General features: G+C 37.1%; 1 protein-coding gene across 1 annotated transcript in view; it reads right to left on the bottom strand.

Annotated features, from left to right (window-relative positions):
- The window catches only part of Kap-alpha3 (karyopherin alpha3), a 243,775-nt gene that overhangs the window by 106,563 nt on the left and 117,815 nt on the right, over window positions 1–19,397 (bottom strand). The window contains exon 9 of the mRNA XM_067151813.2: window positions 7,101–7,205. Within this exon, the coding sequence (XP_067007914.1) occupies window positions 7,101–7,205 (105 nt within the window). The remainder of the gene's footprint in view (window positions 1–7,100; window positions 7,206–19,397) is intronic.

Raw genomic sequence — 19,397 nt, 5'->3', positions numbered from 1 at the left:
GAGGACAGGAGTGTAGTATGATTTATACAGTGTCATGTTTATCCCATAGTAGCTGTCTTACTTGGTGGTAAAAATGTATTGCTTTGCTGATTCGATTATTTACTTCATACTTAGCCAAGTTATCCTTGGACATTATACTAAATTCTGTGGCACTGTCCAGCTTACTGCCATTTAGCATGATTTCTGAATGATTGTCACCCTTCTGTACCTTCAACACCACCGTTTTAGCCTTGTTGATGTTTAATCCATATCTCTCAAACTCCTGACTCCACCCCTGCAGTCTCTCTTCCACATCTTTCTCTGAGTTACCCCAAATTACCACATCATCTGCAAATGCAAAAGCTTTCAAGTCTTGTTGCCCCTTTTCTTTTAGCGCCTTTAATATGGTATCCATTATAATGATAAATAATAGGGGCGACAAAGCACTACCTTGTTGTATTCCCCTTTTTGTCTCAAACCAGTCTGACAGTCCAGAACCGACTTCTACACAGCTTCTGGTTTTCTCGTAAAGCACCTTAACTTTTGAAATTAGACTGTCTCGAACTTCGAGCTTTCTCAGGCACTCCCAAATAAGCTACCTTGGTATGCTGTCATAGGCCTTTTTGATGTCGAGGAACAGTAGATATAGAGGCTTCTCTTTTTCCCAATGTTTTTCCATCAGCATCCTGACAGCAAAAGTAAGATCTGTTGTTGATCTTCCAGGCCTAAAGCCATATTGTTCCTCTTCTAAAAGTGGTTCTACAATTTCTCGTAATCTATCCTCTATAATTTTTTCCAGAATTTTTAGTCCATGAGAGAGTAGAGTGATGCCACGGTACTTGGTACATTTCCGTCTGCTGCCTTTCTTGAATATAGGTACAATTATACCTTTCTTCCAGTCTTCTGGGATGGTAATTTTCTGCCATACTACATTTAGGAGTCTATATAGCCATTGGATTGCTGGGGTTCCTCCTGCTCTTAACATGTCCACACGTAACTCCTACTCCTGCAGCTTTCCATTTCTTCATACTTTTAAGGCTCTTCTCTATCTCCAACCACGTGATTGGTGGCTCCATATTTTTACTAGGCTCTTCACTTTTTCCCGGTTCTTCTCTGTTTTGAATTACATTTGATGCCTCTCCATTCAGGAGCTTGTCAAAGAAGGTCTTGAATTCTCTCCTGATTCCATCTTCCTCTTGTACTACTGATCCACTGTCCTGCTCTATTACCTTGATGTCTTCTAAGTAATTTTGCTTGTTTTCAATTACTCTGTAAAGAAGTTTCTTGTTTCCTCTGCTGTCCTCTTCCAACTTTTCCACAAACTCATTCCATTTTTTCTTCTTGTTTCCTCTGCTGTCCTCTTCCAATTTTTCCACAAACTCATTCCATTTTTTCTCTTTCTTTTCCCTTACTATCCTCTTAGCTGTAAGTTTTTTTGCCCTGTAGAGTTCCTGTAGTTTAGTTATTTCTTGGCCGATTGGGTCTTGTGCATCTCTTTGCTTTTCTTTGTCTAGCATCTTTTTTGCCCAATTTCTCTCTTTTATAGCCAATATTACTCTATCATTCCACCAAGGTGTCTCATTTTCTTTTATGGTCGATCCTGTTACTCCACACAGGTCTTATCTTCACCTACCAAAGTACAGTAGAGTCTTGATTATCCGACCTAAACGGGACCTGGAGTACGTCGGATCACCGAAAATGTCGGATAATACAGAAAAACTTTGAAAATGAACTGAAACAAACAGGAAGGCTATACTCTAGAACTAATAGAATGACATGTTTTACGGTACTCTATTTATTGAATTACCAATTCAATTGTACAGTACATGCAGTATTAAAAGAAAACATTCCAGATGTCTTACGAAAAGAAAATTTTCTCCACGGATATTAAGCTACCTAATGCCGTACAGTTTTTTCCACCGATCAAGCCACCCAGCACTGGCAGGAAAATTAGGGTCCCCTTAATTAAACTCCTAGAAATACACAGCCTTTTCCTGCAGAATGGGACCAGATATTGGCAGGTCCTTTTCCGGGTGTTGAGATAACCAAAGAAATAGTGCTTCACTTTTTCGTACTCACATTTGTTCAATGTTTTTCTCTGCTCTGGTAGAGCACCAATTTTCAATTTCTTCCGTCTGCTTTCTCCAGTCTCCCACTGTAACACACCCAACACCATAATCTGAAGCCACATTTTGAAGAATTTCCCCTCTGTCCAGTGTTTTTAATGCACTCAACTTGTCTTCCCTAGAAACAATCACTTTCTTCAACTTACTCGCTATACTCACAGAGGATATGAAAATTATAACATCCGCACCCAACCAATACTACAATGAACCATTACTGAAGACTCACTGCACCTGTCCTTGAGAAAAAACTGTCCTACCGCCAGCGGTCAGGCCAGTGCTTGTCCCATGGACCCACCCTCCACACCGGGTGTGCTTGCATTTAGTCTCCACCAAAAGTTCAAATTAAGTCTACCAATGTCGGATAACACGGAATGTCGGATAAGCGAGGGTCGGATGAGCGAGACTCTACTGTATCCTTAAAAATTCTCCATTCTTCTTCTACTGTATTCATTTCCCCTTTTGGTAAGTGTCTTTGTATCCTTATTTTATATTCTTCCTTCAGCTTGGCTTCTTCTAATTTCCAAGTCTTCACTTTAAGTTTTCTTTTTCTTTTTTTGGGGTTGTGTTTGCCACATGATTTAGGTCTGCAATCAATAATCTATGATCGCTGTCCATACTCTCACTGGGGATAACTTTGACATCAGTTACATATTTCCCTCCTCCTTTGTTGGTGATGATATATAGTCGACGAGAGACTTATGTTTTCCATCCCACCTATATCTTGTTATCTTGTGGCTGTCTTGTTTTTGGAAGAAGGTATTTTTGATGATCAATCTATTTCTTCTGCACAAATCAAGTAGTTGTTCGCCTTCTGTATTTCTGTTCCCAAACCCATGTGGTCCAATGATTTCCTCATAACCAAGTCTGTCTGTCCCCAGCCTGTGCAGTTAAGTTCCCAATGATGATGTCATTTTCTTCATCAATTATATCTTCTTGATCTTGATAGAATTGTTCCTTCTCTTGAGCACTACATCCAACCTGTGGTGCATATACCTGCACTACCGTGTAATTTGTTGACTCCAGGTGAATAGATAATTTAATGATCCTATCATTCTTATAGGATACTTCACTAATGGCGCCCTAGCCTCTTCCTCGCATCCACTCCATACTAATTTGTAGCCATCTCTGAGAATCTTGCTACCTGCCTTTCTCCATTCTGTTTCACTCATTCCCAATATGGACAGATTTTTCCTCTTCTTCATATCGATAAGTTGTTCCGTTTTTCCAGTCGGGGTCAAAATATTCATAGTTTCAATTCTTACATTGTTCTTCGGACATATCTGTATTTCATCGGAGCCATGTTGGCCGTCATACCTGCGAGGTCTGCTCGGAGACTTTGTCAATTTCTGTATTATTTTTTATCTCCATCCGAGGCTCGTTTGATTGTTGAAAGCAATTCAAAGATGCTACCACTGGCTTGCTAGGCCTACCATGGATCTTCGCGTTGATACTTTGTTATGCACTAGATGGTCCGTGCCTGACACTCATTTCCTCATGTCATTTAAGTCTATGGTTTACCCGCCAATACTCGGGAGGCTGATTGCAGTGGTTGCCTACTGGGTGATGGGGTCGCCACATCCCTATGCCATGGATAAACAAATACCACTCAAAACCAAGATGACACTGTATAAATCATACTACACCCCTATCCTCACATACAGCCTGGAGACCACTACATTAATAAGAAATGGCAACTTGAAATTAGAAGCAGCAGAAATGAAGTTCCTACGCACAATGATCCAGAAGACCAGGAGAGAGAGAATCAGGAATGAAAAAATCAGAGAAGACATAGAACTAGAAGACTCCTTACTCAAGAAGATCCAAAAGGCAAGATTGACGTGGTTTGGTCATGTGAAAAGAATGAATGCCAACAGGTCTGCAAGAAAGGAGTATGGAAGAGAAATAAGAGGAAAGAGACCAGTGGGCAGACCTAGAGAAAAATGGACAGACTTAGTGAAGAAGGATGTAGAGGAGAGAGGTCAGGATTGGGAGCGGATTGTGAACCAAGAATAGTTCATGGACCGAACAAAATGGAAGAGGCTCGTATACCACACATGGGAAACTGGAGGTGGTCCATGATGATGATTATGATGATTGTATAATATGATAAGACACCCTTTTCCCTATGTTTTTAATTCATTTTATATGTCTTACTGAGGATGACCCATTGCCGGGTCGAAACATGTCTATTTAAGAGTGAGGTTTCGTTTTAATTGGATGTAAAATATATAGTATTGACTAGGAGGATTAAAGTAGTTTTGTACAATTTTGTAGTAAGAAGTTCAACCGTCAATACGGATTTAACATGAGATTCATAGTTTTTTTTTTTTTTTTTTTTTTTTTTTTTGCTAGGGGCTTTACGTCGCACCGACACAGATAGGTCTTATGGCGACGATGGGATAGGAAAGGCCTAGGAGTTGGAAGGAAACGGCCGTGGTCTTAATTAAGGTACAGCCCCAGCATTTGCCTGGTGTGAAAATGGGAAACCACGGAAAACCATCTTCAGGGCTGCCGATAGTGGGATTCGAACCTACTATCTCCCAGATGCAAGCTCACGATTCATAGTCTGTAATAAGTTTGAAGAGTTAAAATCAGAGACAATATTACTTGTAGATGGTTTGTAATGAACAGGCCTATGTCAGCATAGTTCAGAAAAAAATCGTATTTTTATTCTTTAAAACTTGTTTTCTACTGCTAAGTGTTCAAAATTAATCAATGACTTGTGCTATGAGAACCTGATATTACATGACTTTTATTAACCTGATATAATATGACTTTTATTCCCTGGCACGAAACATACTGTTTTACTTTGACAGAACATAATTGTAAGTGTCCTTTTCTTGTCCATTATTATACTGTAAGGTAGGATTTTTGAGACTCACAGAGGAAGACCTCTCTTCTGCTTCGGTTCAAGTGTTCCGAAAATACTAGTCTTCCTATGCATGAATATTTTATCCAGTTTTTGCAAGGTAAAAATATTTTCACTGGTAAAAACGTCTTTCCTGATTGAGGAACATCTCATCAACAGCCAGCCAGTACTGGTTGGATATTTCATGTCGTACGTGTCTGGCTTATTGGTGATGAACTGTATGAATGGAGATTGAGCTGCTCATCCTTGCTGTAATGCTCTTGCTGGTTCGCAACGAATAATGCACTTAGCTATGAACTTGTCCCATATAACTGATATCGCTACAAACCCATGATCGCCAGGAAGTAATTTCGTGCCATTGTTTCAGAGAAACCTGTTGGACTCTATTTCTAAGACTGGAAGTCCAGAACATTCATGTCAGCCCCGGAAGTTCCACCAGCAAACAACAGTACCAAGAAGGCATCTAAAATTCTTCAGAAAGAAGTGATTACTCAGAGATTTTCACAACTTCACGAGCTCCTACTTCAGTACATCGTTTGATATGGCACAGCATCAACTCATCGGTGCTCGGCTCCATGGCTAAATGGTTAGTGTGCTGGCCTTTGGTCCAGAGGGTCCTGGGTTCGATTCCTGGTCGGGTCGAGGATTTTAACTTTCATTGGTTAATTCCGATGACTCGGGGCTGGATGTATGCCCTGCTCAGCATAAGAATTCTTCATAAGTTGGTCCACATCCTGATAGCCTATATAGCGTCAACTCGAAAGACCTCCACTAGGGCTTTTCGGAGGCCACACGCCATTAATTATTAAAAACTCATCGGTAAAAAGCACCAAGCTCTGGCAGAACAATACTTTACAGCGTGATGTTTTGAATGTCCAGCGGACCCTAGGTTTTCTCTACAGATATTCAACTCAACTCGACATCCTGGTAAGCCTTGCAGTTCGATGTGCATCCGCAGTGTTTTGTCTGGAGCCAGCACTTCACTGAAGGCCTACATGCAGTCCATGTCTATGTGTCTATTATCCAGGTACAGCGATCTGTCTGTTAAGAATCATTCTCCTGCTCATATTCTACCCTTGTTTGTTCCGCAACTGCGTATATGGCAGGTATTCCGACCACCCCACACAGCTTCCGCTATGACCAAAACCATTGCAACATAATATTTTATGTTGATAATTTCTACTGTGCTCTGAATTGTCTGGGCTAGAATGGCTAACGTCTACTTACCTCTGTTATCACATGTACTATGAGGCACACATAATCGTTTAGTTAGACAACTCCTACCCTGAGAGGTTAAAAGTTGTTTAAATATTTCCTTTCCAGGTGATGATTCTGGAGAACCCACGCTACTTGACTCAATGTCTGAACGGTTTCCACCTGCAAGAATATATACGTTGTCACTGTTGTCAAGTTTTGAATCGCTTCTGGCTTCATTACAATGGCGCTGTATTTTGCATATGCTTCAGAACCTCAACATCCATCAGAGGTCGGAGATAAAGAGTTCATAGTCGGAAGAAGGGAAAAATAAAATAAAAAATGGACCTCTACTTAATTTCATTGCGACTGCAAACCATGACCAACCTACTACTCAATGTTATGCAACAACAAACATAATACTGTTCGCTGTGTGGTATTGTAAGTGAACTCCGACTTATGTCTGAATACACAGCTAGTGCTGAGCAACAAGCACTATATGGGCATAACATTTCACTGCCATCATATGCTATTCATTAGTATTCAACTGGATAAAGCCCAACTGGAAAACTTTTCTACAATACTTTGGAAGGCAAAGTCATTGGAGCATCAGTCGTTATAACTGCAAAGTGGGTACATAGCATCATCGAAGAAAAATCAAGAGTGTTACGAATGATGTAAATTATATGCTGAAAAATACATGAATAATGATTAAAAGACAAGAAGTTTTTTAGACATTGGGGTCATATCATGAGTATGGACTATTAATGAAAAATGAAACCAGTCATTTTGACCGTCAAGGTAAAACTAGTATTTAAAAAATGTCAGTATCTTTATAGCTTTGAAGGTTATTTTTTAACTTAACCTTGTACTTTCAGCAAAATCGATATAAAATTGTTTCTGCTTTATCCCAACAAATACAACATACTTACTTTAGTTAAGTTTCCTATAATTTTCGGCAGCAAGTCTGCATCAATAACGGCTTGTACCTGTTGCTGATTTCCAGCTGTAATATTGGAAAGAAACCAAACAGCTTCCTGAAAAAGATAAGCAAGAAAAAGAAAAGATAAATGAATAAATAATAAACACTACACAAGACTACATTCTTGTAACATTTTAAAACATAAACTTAAGATACTAACTACAGAATTTTGTTTTGCATACCACCACACTAATAGAGATAGGTTTCCAGCTACACTATAACACAAAAGAGGAATTTGTATGGTGTGAAAATTGCAACTAAAGCAGAATATTTTGAGGGCTATGAACTAAGGAGTACAAACCAGTCATCTTCCAAAATCAAGCTTAAGCTACACAATCCTGTCAGTGTAGCCAACTGGCTCGATTAATTTTTGAGTAATTATCTCCTTCATACTCCTTGGAGGATCCCGTCATATGACCTGGATCTGTTGTTACTCATCCCTCCAATGCCACACCACAAGATAAGATAACAATGCCACGTGTATCCTTTCTTCAATGTCACAGTATCCAATTCAAGTTGGCTTTAAATCAATATGTTTGGATTTTATCATAAATTTACCATATCAGAGAGTTACCTATAATTTTAAATGTATTAATTAAACTAGTTGTTGTGTATGCCTCGTTGAAGGGTTAGCTTTTCAAACTGAAGAGGAGGTGAGGGTCAGCAGCAGATGCACGCACCCCAATTAACAAGAATAGTCTGTGTTCGTTTTTACCGATATGGACCTTAGATTGTTGTATGTCATCAGATTTTCTTTTCTCCGTTATTAGGATGTTCAAGACCTAGGCTTTCAACCCCCTCTCCTGTAACGACTTCTTTACCTCATTCTTTGTACGATAATTTCTTTGTGCTTTTTCGTTTTATTCTGACAGTCATCTTATTCTTCCTGATCAATAATGGCTAATGACCAACTTATAAAAAACAACCATAACAACAACCATCACAATTGGCAGAACAAATATTTCTATGTCACTGATGCACTTTGTAATACACATCTAAATTTATTAGTTCTTCCATTACTTTAGTTTTTATGGTAAAAATGTATCAAATTGGAAATCGTATTTTCTATCACTTTTGTCATGCACACTTTTTATTTCTGGAGATATGCATCTTCATGAATTTCCCTTGCCTTATATCTAAGGACTCTATTTCTTGGAAATAACGATATTCACATTTCTTTTTTGTAAGAGTGGTATTTAAACTTATGTAGGTGTAACTTGTATAAGTATCAGTTTTGAAGTGGTGTTTAAAGTACAAAATGGGCTTATTACCAGAAAATAAGAATGAAATGGAAAAACCATTGAAATTAGTCCCTCATTTGTATGTTCGCAACTTCAGTTCACTTATATGCCACGACAGCAGAGTACCGTCCAATCAAGTAGCTTGAACAGTGATTTCAGCGTGGAGTCAGTTCAGTCTGCCACTAGCCTTCAGTACAATCAGTCATCGACAGCCACTGTTTTCCGGGCTTGTAGGCTGTGGTCCAGGAGCATATGATGGTCGCGATGTTTCATCGCAGACTGCGTTCGGCATTGTCAAGGGTTCCGACTGACTTTGAAACCAGTGAAGCGCTCAGTGGAATGAAGTGGAGTTGTAATTTCACCTCATTATATAGTGCAGGCCACAGTACCCTGTTCGCCTATTGGTCAGCTATGGTTGGAGGATGCTGATTGGCTGTTCTTTGGCCAATGGTGGAAGCATTAAGGAGCCCAATGTACACTGACCTGCCTTGGCGGAGACAGGCAACTGATCACCCCTTGCTCTTTCTGTTCTACCTCAGCCATCGTGGCCTCCAGGATTTAAGGCTTTCAGGACTGGAAACCAGGCTTTGTTTACCTGTTCAGATTCCTCCTTACGGTTGAAGCTGTTGGTGTACTTTAGGATTTCAATGGCTTCCCTCTGTAGCCAGGAGTAATAAGACACACTCTGTCTTTCCTATTATACTTCTTAAGTATTCCATTTCACCGGCTTGAATTCTACTCTCCTCTCTACGAGTCATTGGCCAGGTCTCTGCAGCACAAATCGATAAGGGTGTATAATGCATTTTGTACATTATCTCTTTACACTTCTTGGTTTCTACTTTCGTAAAATGCATTGCCCTGTTGCACCCTTTTGCTAATCTCCATGTCCAGCCTTGTATTCTGCATTAACCCAATCGCATCATTTGACGACCCTAGCTCGAGGCGATGCACTGCTGTATATCAATATATATAGTTCAGTTACTAACTCACAGATGCCACTTGTATGCATTCTAAGCTGAAGTTTAGACATGCGGCTTCGGTTATTTTGCGCGCTCCAGGTTATCACACACTTCTGGAACAAGAGATAAAAGAATCTTTGTTCATAATATTTCGCTAACGTCAGTTGCAATCATACTGCAAGCCGTCCACTTCATGACCGTATCGATGAGTACAATCAACAAATCAATTTAAAAACCACTTAATCGATACTTTATTTTTTGCCTTGGGCAAAATTTAAAATACATTAGCACACACAGAACATGTTTTGACCACTTAGTGGTCATCTTCAGCTGTATGAAGGTAGTTTAGATGAAAACATTTGGACAGTAAGCACATTAAACCTTAAAACTATGTCCCATGGGATCCTAAAAACTATTGTTCTAGGTGCTCTAAAAGAAGGGAGGGGGGGAAGTAATATGTGTGGATGATACTTAAATTACAATTCGCGTCTACAATTGTGTTTAAAAAACATTAACTAATATTCATATTTAAAATATTTAAAAGCGTCCGTGGTGATACACTTTTCGTAATAACACTAGGTGGCATGAATAAAAAAGTTAATGTTTGTAACAGTCTTCAGGCATTTGTGAGAAGGATACTTAAATTAAAATTCACGTCTACATGATGTTAAAAAACTTATTTACTAATAAACATATTTGAAAAATATCTTCAATTGTCTATGGTGAGGCACTTTTTAAAAACACTTTGTCTTGAATAAGAAGTCTAACCGTCTTGCTAATAAACGGTGTATAACTTTTATATAAGGTTTATACACCGTTTATGTGAAATTCGTTACTAATAAACCGCATATAAACCTCCTGTGTATACATCTGTTATAGTTATTCATTGAATTACTTATACAGACCAGGACCCTTGTATAAGCTCTGTATAGCAGCGAGTAGCAGAAAAAGAAACGAGTGAGTAGTTTATTTTCGTGGTATTTATTGTCTAGAGTAATATAATCATGGTGAAATATTCGACTTATCCATTTAACATTGAACACACATTGAAAGAATAACGTTGATGATCTTCACGGTATTTTAAACATAGAAGACATACACCATTCAGAGGTTATGGAGGCTAGACATCTTCGTAAAGTAAAACACTTTAAAGAGACGGAATGACAATGAATGACTATAAAAGAAATGATGGTTGGGCGTATTTTTGTGTAATAATGTGTTACTGCTTAATATATTTTTGAAATTGCGAGTTTATTATACATTATCTGCCGCTACAAAGATCTTTATCAAATTTGAGCACCCTAAAAAGGGACATATTCCTCGACATAAAAAATAGTATAACTTGAAAACCGTACGTAATATTATTTCTATACTTTGTAGTTGAATACGCAGAAATATGATGTATAAATTCCTAATAAACTTCTTTTACCGAGCTCGATAGCTGCAGTCGCTTAAATGCGGCCAGTATCCAGTATTCGGGAGATAGTAGGTTCGAACCCCACTGTCGGCAGCCCTGAAAATGGTTTTCCGTGGTTTCCCATTTTCATACCAGGCAAATGCTGGGGCTGTACCTTAATTAAGGCCACTGCCGCTTCCTTCCCTTTCCTAGCCCCTTCCCATCCCATCGTCGCCATAAGACCTATCTGTGTCGGTGCGACATAAAGCAACTAGCAAAAAAAAAAAAAAACTTCTTTGATCAAACCTTTCTTTTAGCTATTAAACAGGTTTTCCTTTCTCCTGAAAAGTAAGGATTTTGGAATGTGTACACTTTTCAACTCACTGATTCAATTACAATTGCGTACGTTTTCCGTACTATTCCACTTAGGAGTTATTGATCTTTTCTTAAGCTTTTCCATTTATTTTTTGTGCGTTCATTACACAAGCAAGCTGAAGAAATGTTGATATCAGTATAAGCCAATTTCCAGCTGTCTCGCTTTGTGTTGCCACTGCCTTTTCAATATGCCGTGCTACTGCGCGACTTTCCGGAAAGTTTTGCTCGTAGATAACCAGCAGAAGCGATCATAAAGGCGGTGAACGTGTGAAAAACGTCGGTGAACTACAGGAAGAGATTCCCACGCCTTGGAACGAGTGTATACGTGCTGTATAATAATACAATGCGTATACCACGTTTATTAGTAAGAAATATATAAAGCGCTTATACAGGGTTTATTCACTGTATAACTATACAAGTGTTAAACAACTGTATAAGGACTTTTTATTAGTAAGACGGTTACAGTATATTCCAGTCTTTGGGCATTTGTTGTTTGTATTTTGTGATGATTATCTTCCTTAAATGTTACTCTTTAGGTTATGGTAAAAGGTCATGTTGACTGTTGACTTGCGAATATTGCTCTTTAGATTGTGGTAAAAGGATGTGTTGATTGTTTGAATTGCAAAGGTCCTTTGGTAGCTTCTCTGTTATATAAAATGGCGGTCTTCTAATTAGGGCAGCTTGCCTCACAATCTGCAACCAGCAGGAGATCGTAATATTTTAAAATATGGCATAAAGTAGAAGAACTCGGAATTTAAATAGATCGTGGGAAAAGGAATGTATTGAAAATTGTGTTGTCTTAACTCACCTTATCTGGAAAGATGTTTATTCCACACTGCCTTGGGGTACTGTCTTTGTGCACGACCTAGTGTAGTACCGATGTGACACGGTCTGATTGTTCGTACGATCCTCCGGAGAAAGGGGAAGTAGAGTTGTGTCGTCATCTAATACGTCTCGCGAGGGCGGAGGGAGTACTAGCTGTGCTTGCGTGACGTCGTGCTTGATTATTTCACTTGTTCGTCTTGTTTGTTTTCTGTTTACCCATTCCATGTATTTACTGATATGCTCGTATAAGATGTTTTTTTGCTTGTTCATTTAGTTTAGATTCTGTTCCTGCTCTCTAAATTATCAAGAGTAATGTGGATGTTTTCTAGGCTGTTCATTAGACTTCCTTTACTGATCTTACTGATGGTTTGAAGGTCCTGTCTGATATTAGTGAATTTGAGGCTTGCATCTTTCATATGAGCTCCCATAGCAGAGAATCTTCTGTACTTCTCTGCATTCACAATTAAGTATTTATTTATTTTCCACCTAGTCGATACAATGATTGCTTAAGGCAATTTTAAAGGTCAAAAGTGGTACATGTTTCTAAACAGTGTTATGTGGCTGAAGATGTTGATAATATACGAAACATGTACCACTTTTGACCTTTAAAATTGCCTTAAGCAATCATTGTATCGACTAGGTGGAAAATAAATAAATACTTAATTGTGAATCTATTGAAGTGCGATACGGACCATGAAACTGATTTTATGTAATACTTCTCTGCATTGAAGTGTTCCTGATATCTAATTATAAAGCTCCTACCGGATTGTCCCACGTATGTTTTTTTTGTTTTTTTTTTGCACTGAGTACATGTCCGCCTATAAATGCCAGATTCCTGGAATTTGTCATCCTTAAGTTTATTGACTCTGTTGTGATTAAAGAATCTATGTTTCATATTGTTGTTGGTTGAGAAAGCTACTTTGGTGTTGTGTTTCTTGAACAAATTTGTGATTTCATAAATCCCCGGGTCATTAAAGGTGAATTTGACGTACCTCTTTGCCTTCTCCGATTGTGCTTTAGTTTAATTTGTTGTTGATATTTGCATTTAGTAATTATTTTGTTGATGAAGTTCAAACTGAAACCGTTATGTAGGGCTTGTTGGTGAATGTAAGATAGATCCTTCTTTCTGTCTGTTTCTGTTCACTAAAGAAACAGAAAATAACCGTACCTTAAATTACAATAACCAGGCATGACACTTATCTTACAAGTTCTATAGGAAACCCACACACACTTTAAATACCATAAAAAATGACTCCGTTCATCCTAACACACATAAAAGAGCAGCCTATTATAGTATGATACATAGAGCTTTCAATATCCCAATGACAATAGAAGATCGATATAATGAATTAAAATTAATCCACGACATAGCCAATACAATGGATACAGCAAAGAAATGGTCAACAAAATCATCCACAAAATAAAATCCCAACCTAAAACTAAATTAATCAAAACAGCCAAACCGAAAAAAGATTATGTCCTATTTACCTTCAACAACACCAATATATATACTATAACTAATATCTTTAAGAAGCACAACCTGAAAATAGCATTCAAAACCACACACAACAGCACCAACACTATACACAACACCAAAACAGTCAATAATAATAATAATAATAATAATAATAATAATAATAATAATAATAATAATAATAATAAATACAACCAATCAGGTGTCTACCGCATCAAATGTAACAACTGTGATACAAGCTACATTGGACATACAGGCAGAAACTTCACCGTCCGTTATAATGAACATATAAATGCAGAAAAGCACAACCATTTCTCATCAATAGGCCAACATGTAGAAGAATCTAAGCACAACTTCACAGACATCAATAATGACATGATGATATTAAACAAACTCTAAGGGCCCCCTGCTCAACATAACCGAAGATTCCTATATTTCTTTGGATCAATACGCTAACCCCAATCTTAACATTAACGACATCACAGAGAAAACCAGTATCATCTTTGACAAAGTCATTCCTGCAATAAAAAATGATTATCTCAAATTAGTAAACACACGTCATAACAAACCGACGAATCACAAACTTAACCCCGCCCCTACCTTCACAATAGCCACTCCTCCATCCCCTCCACCAACATCCCTCCACACAGCTAACATGAGCCCCAGACGTACTCGTAGCAGAACACAACAAATCTCCAAACATATCGGTACACAACCTCCACAGCAACAACAGTAAGTACTCTTTTCATTTCACACATACATCCAGGCATTCCTTCATACATACGCTATACTCATATTAGCTTTTCTTTACAGATAACAACCATATAACGTGCATAGACGAGAGAGGTGTTACCACCAACTGCTCTAAAATTAAACCCTATCTTGCTGTATACAGTATATAAATCTTACCTGACTACATCAACAGTTGAATTGCACAATACTCAATTTTCAAATTTTAATGACAAGAGTTCTTATAACATACCAATACAAAGTATATCAGCCATAGAACATTCTCGATATTCACCTAATACAACTTAATCAACACAAGAACTACAAGAGGATTGAAGAATGAATGCAACGCAACTTGAACTCAAATTTTAATAGACGTTTTTAAAATATACCATGTTTTAATGTGTTTAATGTACTATATTTTTTAGTGTCTTATGAGTTGGCATATATATATTTTAATGTGTTTATGTACTCATGTCCATGCTCAATCAATAGGTTTTAGTTTAACACCATCACTACTTTTAATCAGAGATATTTTAACGCAACATACTGCAATATATTTTACTTCCATTTTTCATTAGACATCCAGATGCTCGTAACATCTTTGTAATTTTGTCTAATGACTGTAAATTTGTGTGCTAGCTGATGATGGCCCAGATAGGCCGAAACCGGTACTAGTGCAATAATTCATTCACAATAAATGTATTGATCGGTGGAACATTTTTCTTGTCTATTACATGTGTTCCAAGTGATCGAGGTATACGTTAGCTAAAATTCCGGAAGCCAGGACTCCCATTGGTATCCGTCCTGCTGATATATTTTATTATTAAAAGAAAAGAAATTATGGTTCAATACGAATTACAGGATAGTTATGATGTTTTCTATTTCGGGTTTACTGATGCGTTTGTGACTAATAAATTTGTTTTTATTATCTTAAGTGTCTTTTGTAGGAATGTTCGTGTACATATCTTTAATGTCGAAGGAACTTGTTAAGTGAGAGGAAGTTAATTTGTAATCTTTAACACCCTTACAAAACTCCTTGGAGTTTATAGAGGTTTTCGAATAAAAAACGTAGTTTTGACTCAAAACTTATGAATAAATTGAGAGGTTTTGTATGTGCGACTTTTCCGAAAATTAATTACAGGTCTAATAGGTACATCCTTTTTATGCAATTTAGGCATAGCTCTTGCTTTAGGAAGTCCTTTAGGAAGTTTTTGAATTTCTTGGTCGTTTAAAAGGAAGGTGCTTTGCTTCAGTATCCCTTTCAAATTCCTTTGAATTTTTAGGGTGGGGTCTTTCTCAATTACGTTAAACTTGTTGCTATTGAAAAAGTTTCCGTTTTCTTAATGTATTCGGTTTCATTTAATATTACCACTGTTCCGCCTTTATCGGCTTTCATTATAATTACGCCACTTTGCCTAATTTTATGCCGAAGATCCTTCTCAATCTTTGTATTGGCGGAATTAGTCAGTAATCCTTTAATTACGAAGGGAAATTTTTTCTTTGCTTCGTACTGTATATCATTTTGAGTGTCGACTGGAAGGGTTTGTATGGCCGTTTCTGTTTCTGCTAAAGTTTGTATTTACTCTTGTCTGCTATTGATACTATGCCAATTGTGATTTGGCCCTTTGCCTCATATTTGTAGTTCTTGTTCTGTAAAAGTAGTAATGGAATGGGTAAACAGAAAAACAAGACAAACAAGTGAAATAATCAAACACGACGTCACGGAAGCACAGCTAGTACACCCTCCCCCCTCACGAGACGTATTAGATGACGACACAACACCTACTTCCCCTTCTCCGGAGGATCGCACAAACAATCAGACCGTGTCACATCGGTACTACACTAGGTCGTGCACAAAGACAGTTCCCCAAGGCAGTGCGGAATAAACATCTTTCCAGATAAGGCGAGTTAAGACAACACAATTTTCAATACATTCCTTTTCCCACGATCTATTTAAATGTAATAAATATCATTTTTGGTCCGTATTGATGATATTTGATTGAAATAATAACAGTAAGTTATTTATTAGACCACCTAATCAATACAAAGTCTAGTCTTGGATGATTTACATAAATTTGTTAACTAATAGTGGTACATGTTTTGCCTTCCCTGAAGGCATCATCACCCATAGTCTTAACCTTAAATTAAAAATAAGCGTCTAAATAACATGTAATAATGAAATGAACTTTAAAATTTGAGGAGCGTTGAAGTAAAATAACATTAAAAATAACAATGATGGTTAAAAAATACAATGTGATGAGATATAATAGTGGAAGTATTAACAAAATTAACATTAGAAGGTTGCTAAAATAAGTGCAATGGATAAAACAACAGATTGTTATACAACAAGTAGTAAGATTGCATAAAAATAAAGTTGATAGTTTGGCGGTTATAATTAGACGATGGCGAAAAGTCGTATATAATCAAAGTAAAGAAGAGAGAATAAAAGTCAAAGGTTGGTCGAGAGATCCGAAGTTAATCATAATCTTGAAGATAAAAGACGAAAGTCAAGAGGCACATGGTGAAGTTGTAGAACACGCTGCGGATATGAAGTTGTAGAATAGAAGTTGAAGAACAGTTTAAAATAGGATCTCTATGGACCATCTCAAAATTTGAAGTAATGCTCAAATGTTGCAAGCTGTGAGTTTGTAGATATTCTCGTTGAAAAGGCATATAATAGTGGAATCTGTACAAGGAAGCAAGAAACGTAGAGTTAATTGTGTGAAAAGATGTTTGGAAATATTGAAGTAGAATCGTGTGCACTTACCATTTGACGGTGACAAAGATAGCTTGTAACGTTATGAGTTAGAAGTATTTGCAACAGTAGACCTCTTGCTACGTGTGTTATAGCTGAAGGTTTGTGTTGGAGGGGGATCTGTTTGTGTTGACGTAACTATTGGCTTGTTTGTAGTATCTGGAGGGAGGGGGGGGGGGGCTGCTATTGGTGGGAGGGAAGGAAGAGAGTATTACTGCGCGTGTTGTATCGGTGTAAGGCCGATGGAGGGAGCGATGTTACGGTGGGTGTGGCTATGGGTTTATTGGTTGTATTTGAATTAGAGGTACTATGGGTGGGGGGGAAGGGAGGGGGGTATATTAGCTGTAGAGGAGGTGGGAACGCTAATTGATGCGAGGTTCAAGATTTTTAAGAATATGCCGGTGAGGGGAGTTGATTCTCGTAATAAAATAAGGATCTGTTCATACAAGGGGCTTTTTTTATCAATAGTGTCATTTAGGTTCTTATCTTTATTAAAATGTTGGTCGAGGAAAATAAACAAGTTTTCATATTCTGTCATGAGTTTACATTTATCGACTCTTTTTAGGATATGGAGGTCTTGTTCTATTGTGGTGAATTTGTGCCCTGTGTCCCTCATGTGGTTGGCCATTGCGGAGAATTTGTGTCGTCTTTGGGCATTGTAATGCTTGGCGTATCTGGTGGAAAAGCTGCGGCCAGTTTGGCCAACATAAGAAAAATTACACGTAGAGCATTTCAATCTGTATATTCCTGATCCAGAGTAACTATTGTCTGTGATGTTAAGAGAGTTGTGATTAAATTTAAATCTAAGAATTTCATTTTTGTCCGTATTGAACTGAGAATGGAAGATAGGAAACTTAAAAGGGTCCACCTTTTCAATACAAATAAATGTTATAGTTTATTTACAACATATATTTACACTTGGAACTAGTTTCGACGCTGTTTGGCGTCATCTTCAGCCAAAATGTGGGAAATAGGCATAGCATGTAGACATTTATATTACATAAAGTGTTACATCAGTATGATTAAATGAGAGAACATGAAGACGTGAAGTACAATGTCAGTTTCAAAATGGTCATGAAGGGTGAGTCAAAATTGTATAAACATGAGATAACAATCACTTAAACAATAAACATATAAACATAAACTGTAACAAAACCATGCGGAAGTACGAGATGATTGGCACTGGAGATTCAAATTATTTCAGACACTCTTCCATTGAATGTTGCCTGCCAAGAGTGTAGTATAAACTATAACATTTATTTGTATTGAAAAGGTGGACCCTTTTAAGTTTCCTATCTTCCATTAATAGAGTTGTGATTAAAGAATAAATTACAATTAGTGTTTTTTGTTGTGTAGGCTATTTTGGATATCGGATAAATACTATGGTTAGTGAACGTTAATTTAGCGTATTTTGGTGTGACGGGTTTCAATGGAGTTAAATTTGTAGCTAGTTTCTGTTTGGTTTTATTAATGATTTTATCAATCATACTCGGGTTAAATCCATTTCCTTAATGAATAGTAATTCTTTCTTTAAATTAATAGAGGAGGGATCTTTAATGCTCTATATATTAAACTGTGATAAGTGGCTTTTTTATGTGAGTTGGGATGTAAAGAATCATTTTTTATGGTTGTTGGAGAAAAGGTGGGTTTTCTGTATATATGGAAGTCGAATTTGTTCAATGCTCGTGTCATTTTGATGTCTAAGAAGTTCAAGAGTTATTGAACTCATCTTCTTTAGTGAATTTAATATTATTATCTAAGTTGTTGAGAAATGATAGTATGTTATTGCTGTTGTTGATTTGTTTATCAATGATAGCTATGGTATCGTCAACATAGCGATGCCAAAGACAGAGTCCGTTGATGTTATTAATAATCTTACTATGTTCGAGATTATCTAAGTATATATCGGCTAGTATTCCAGATAACGGGTCTCCCATCGCTAGACCTTCTTGTTTGTAAATTTTCTTATTGAAGGTAAAATAGTTGTTGTTTAAAACGAAATTAAGTAATTTTAACCATTCATCAATTTCGATTTTACTCAATGTGCTATGTTTCAACAGATTGTTTTTTATGATGTTAATAGTATTGTTGATAGGGATATTAGTATACATGTTGGTGATGTCAAAAGAACATAAAACGTGGTTTGGTTGTAGACTGAACTTATTTAGGGAATTGCAAAGTTCGATCGAGTTCTTTATGGGGTTGGAGTTGTGAAATTTGAAAAGTTTTTTCAGGAATTTGTGTAGGCATTAAGAGGTTTTATAGGTAGGACTATTTATACTATTAATTATAGGCTGAATGGGGACATCCTTTTCATGAATTTTGGGCAGTGATCTGACTGTAGGTAATTTTGGGTTCATTACAGTTAATTTCTGATAATTTAAAATGAAGTTAGAATTTTTAAGAAGGTTCTTTAAGTTACACTGTATTTTGTTTGTTGAATCTTTGTTAATTAAGGTATAGGTATTGTCTGAAAAAAAAGTTTCAGTT

The sequence above is a fragment of the Anabrus simplex genome, chromosome 7, assembly GCF_040414725.1.
Source record: "Anabrus simplex isolate iqAnaSimp1 chromosome 7, ASM4041472v1, whole genome shotgun sequence".
Classification (NCBI taxonomy): Eukaryota; Metazoa; Arthropoda; class Insecta; order Orthoptera; family Tettigoniidae; genus Anabrus; species Anabrus simplex.
Note: the sequence above shows the minus strand (reverse complement) of the source record. Positions and strands in the feature narration are given on the sequence as shown.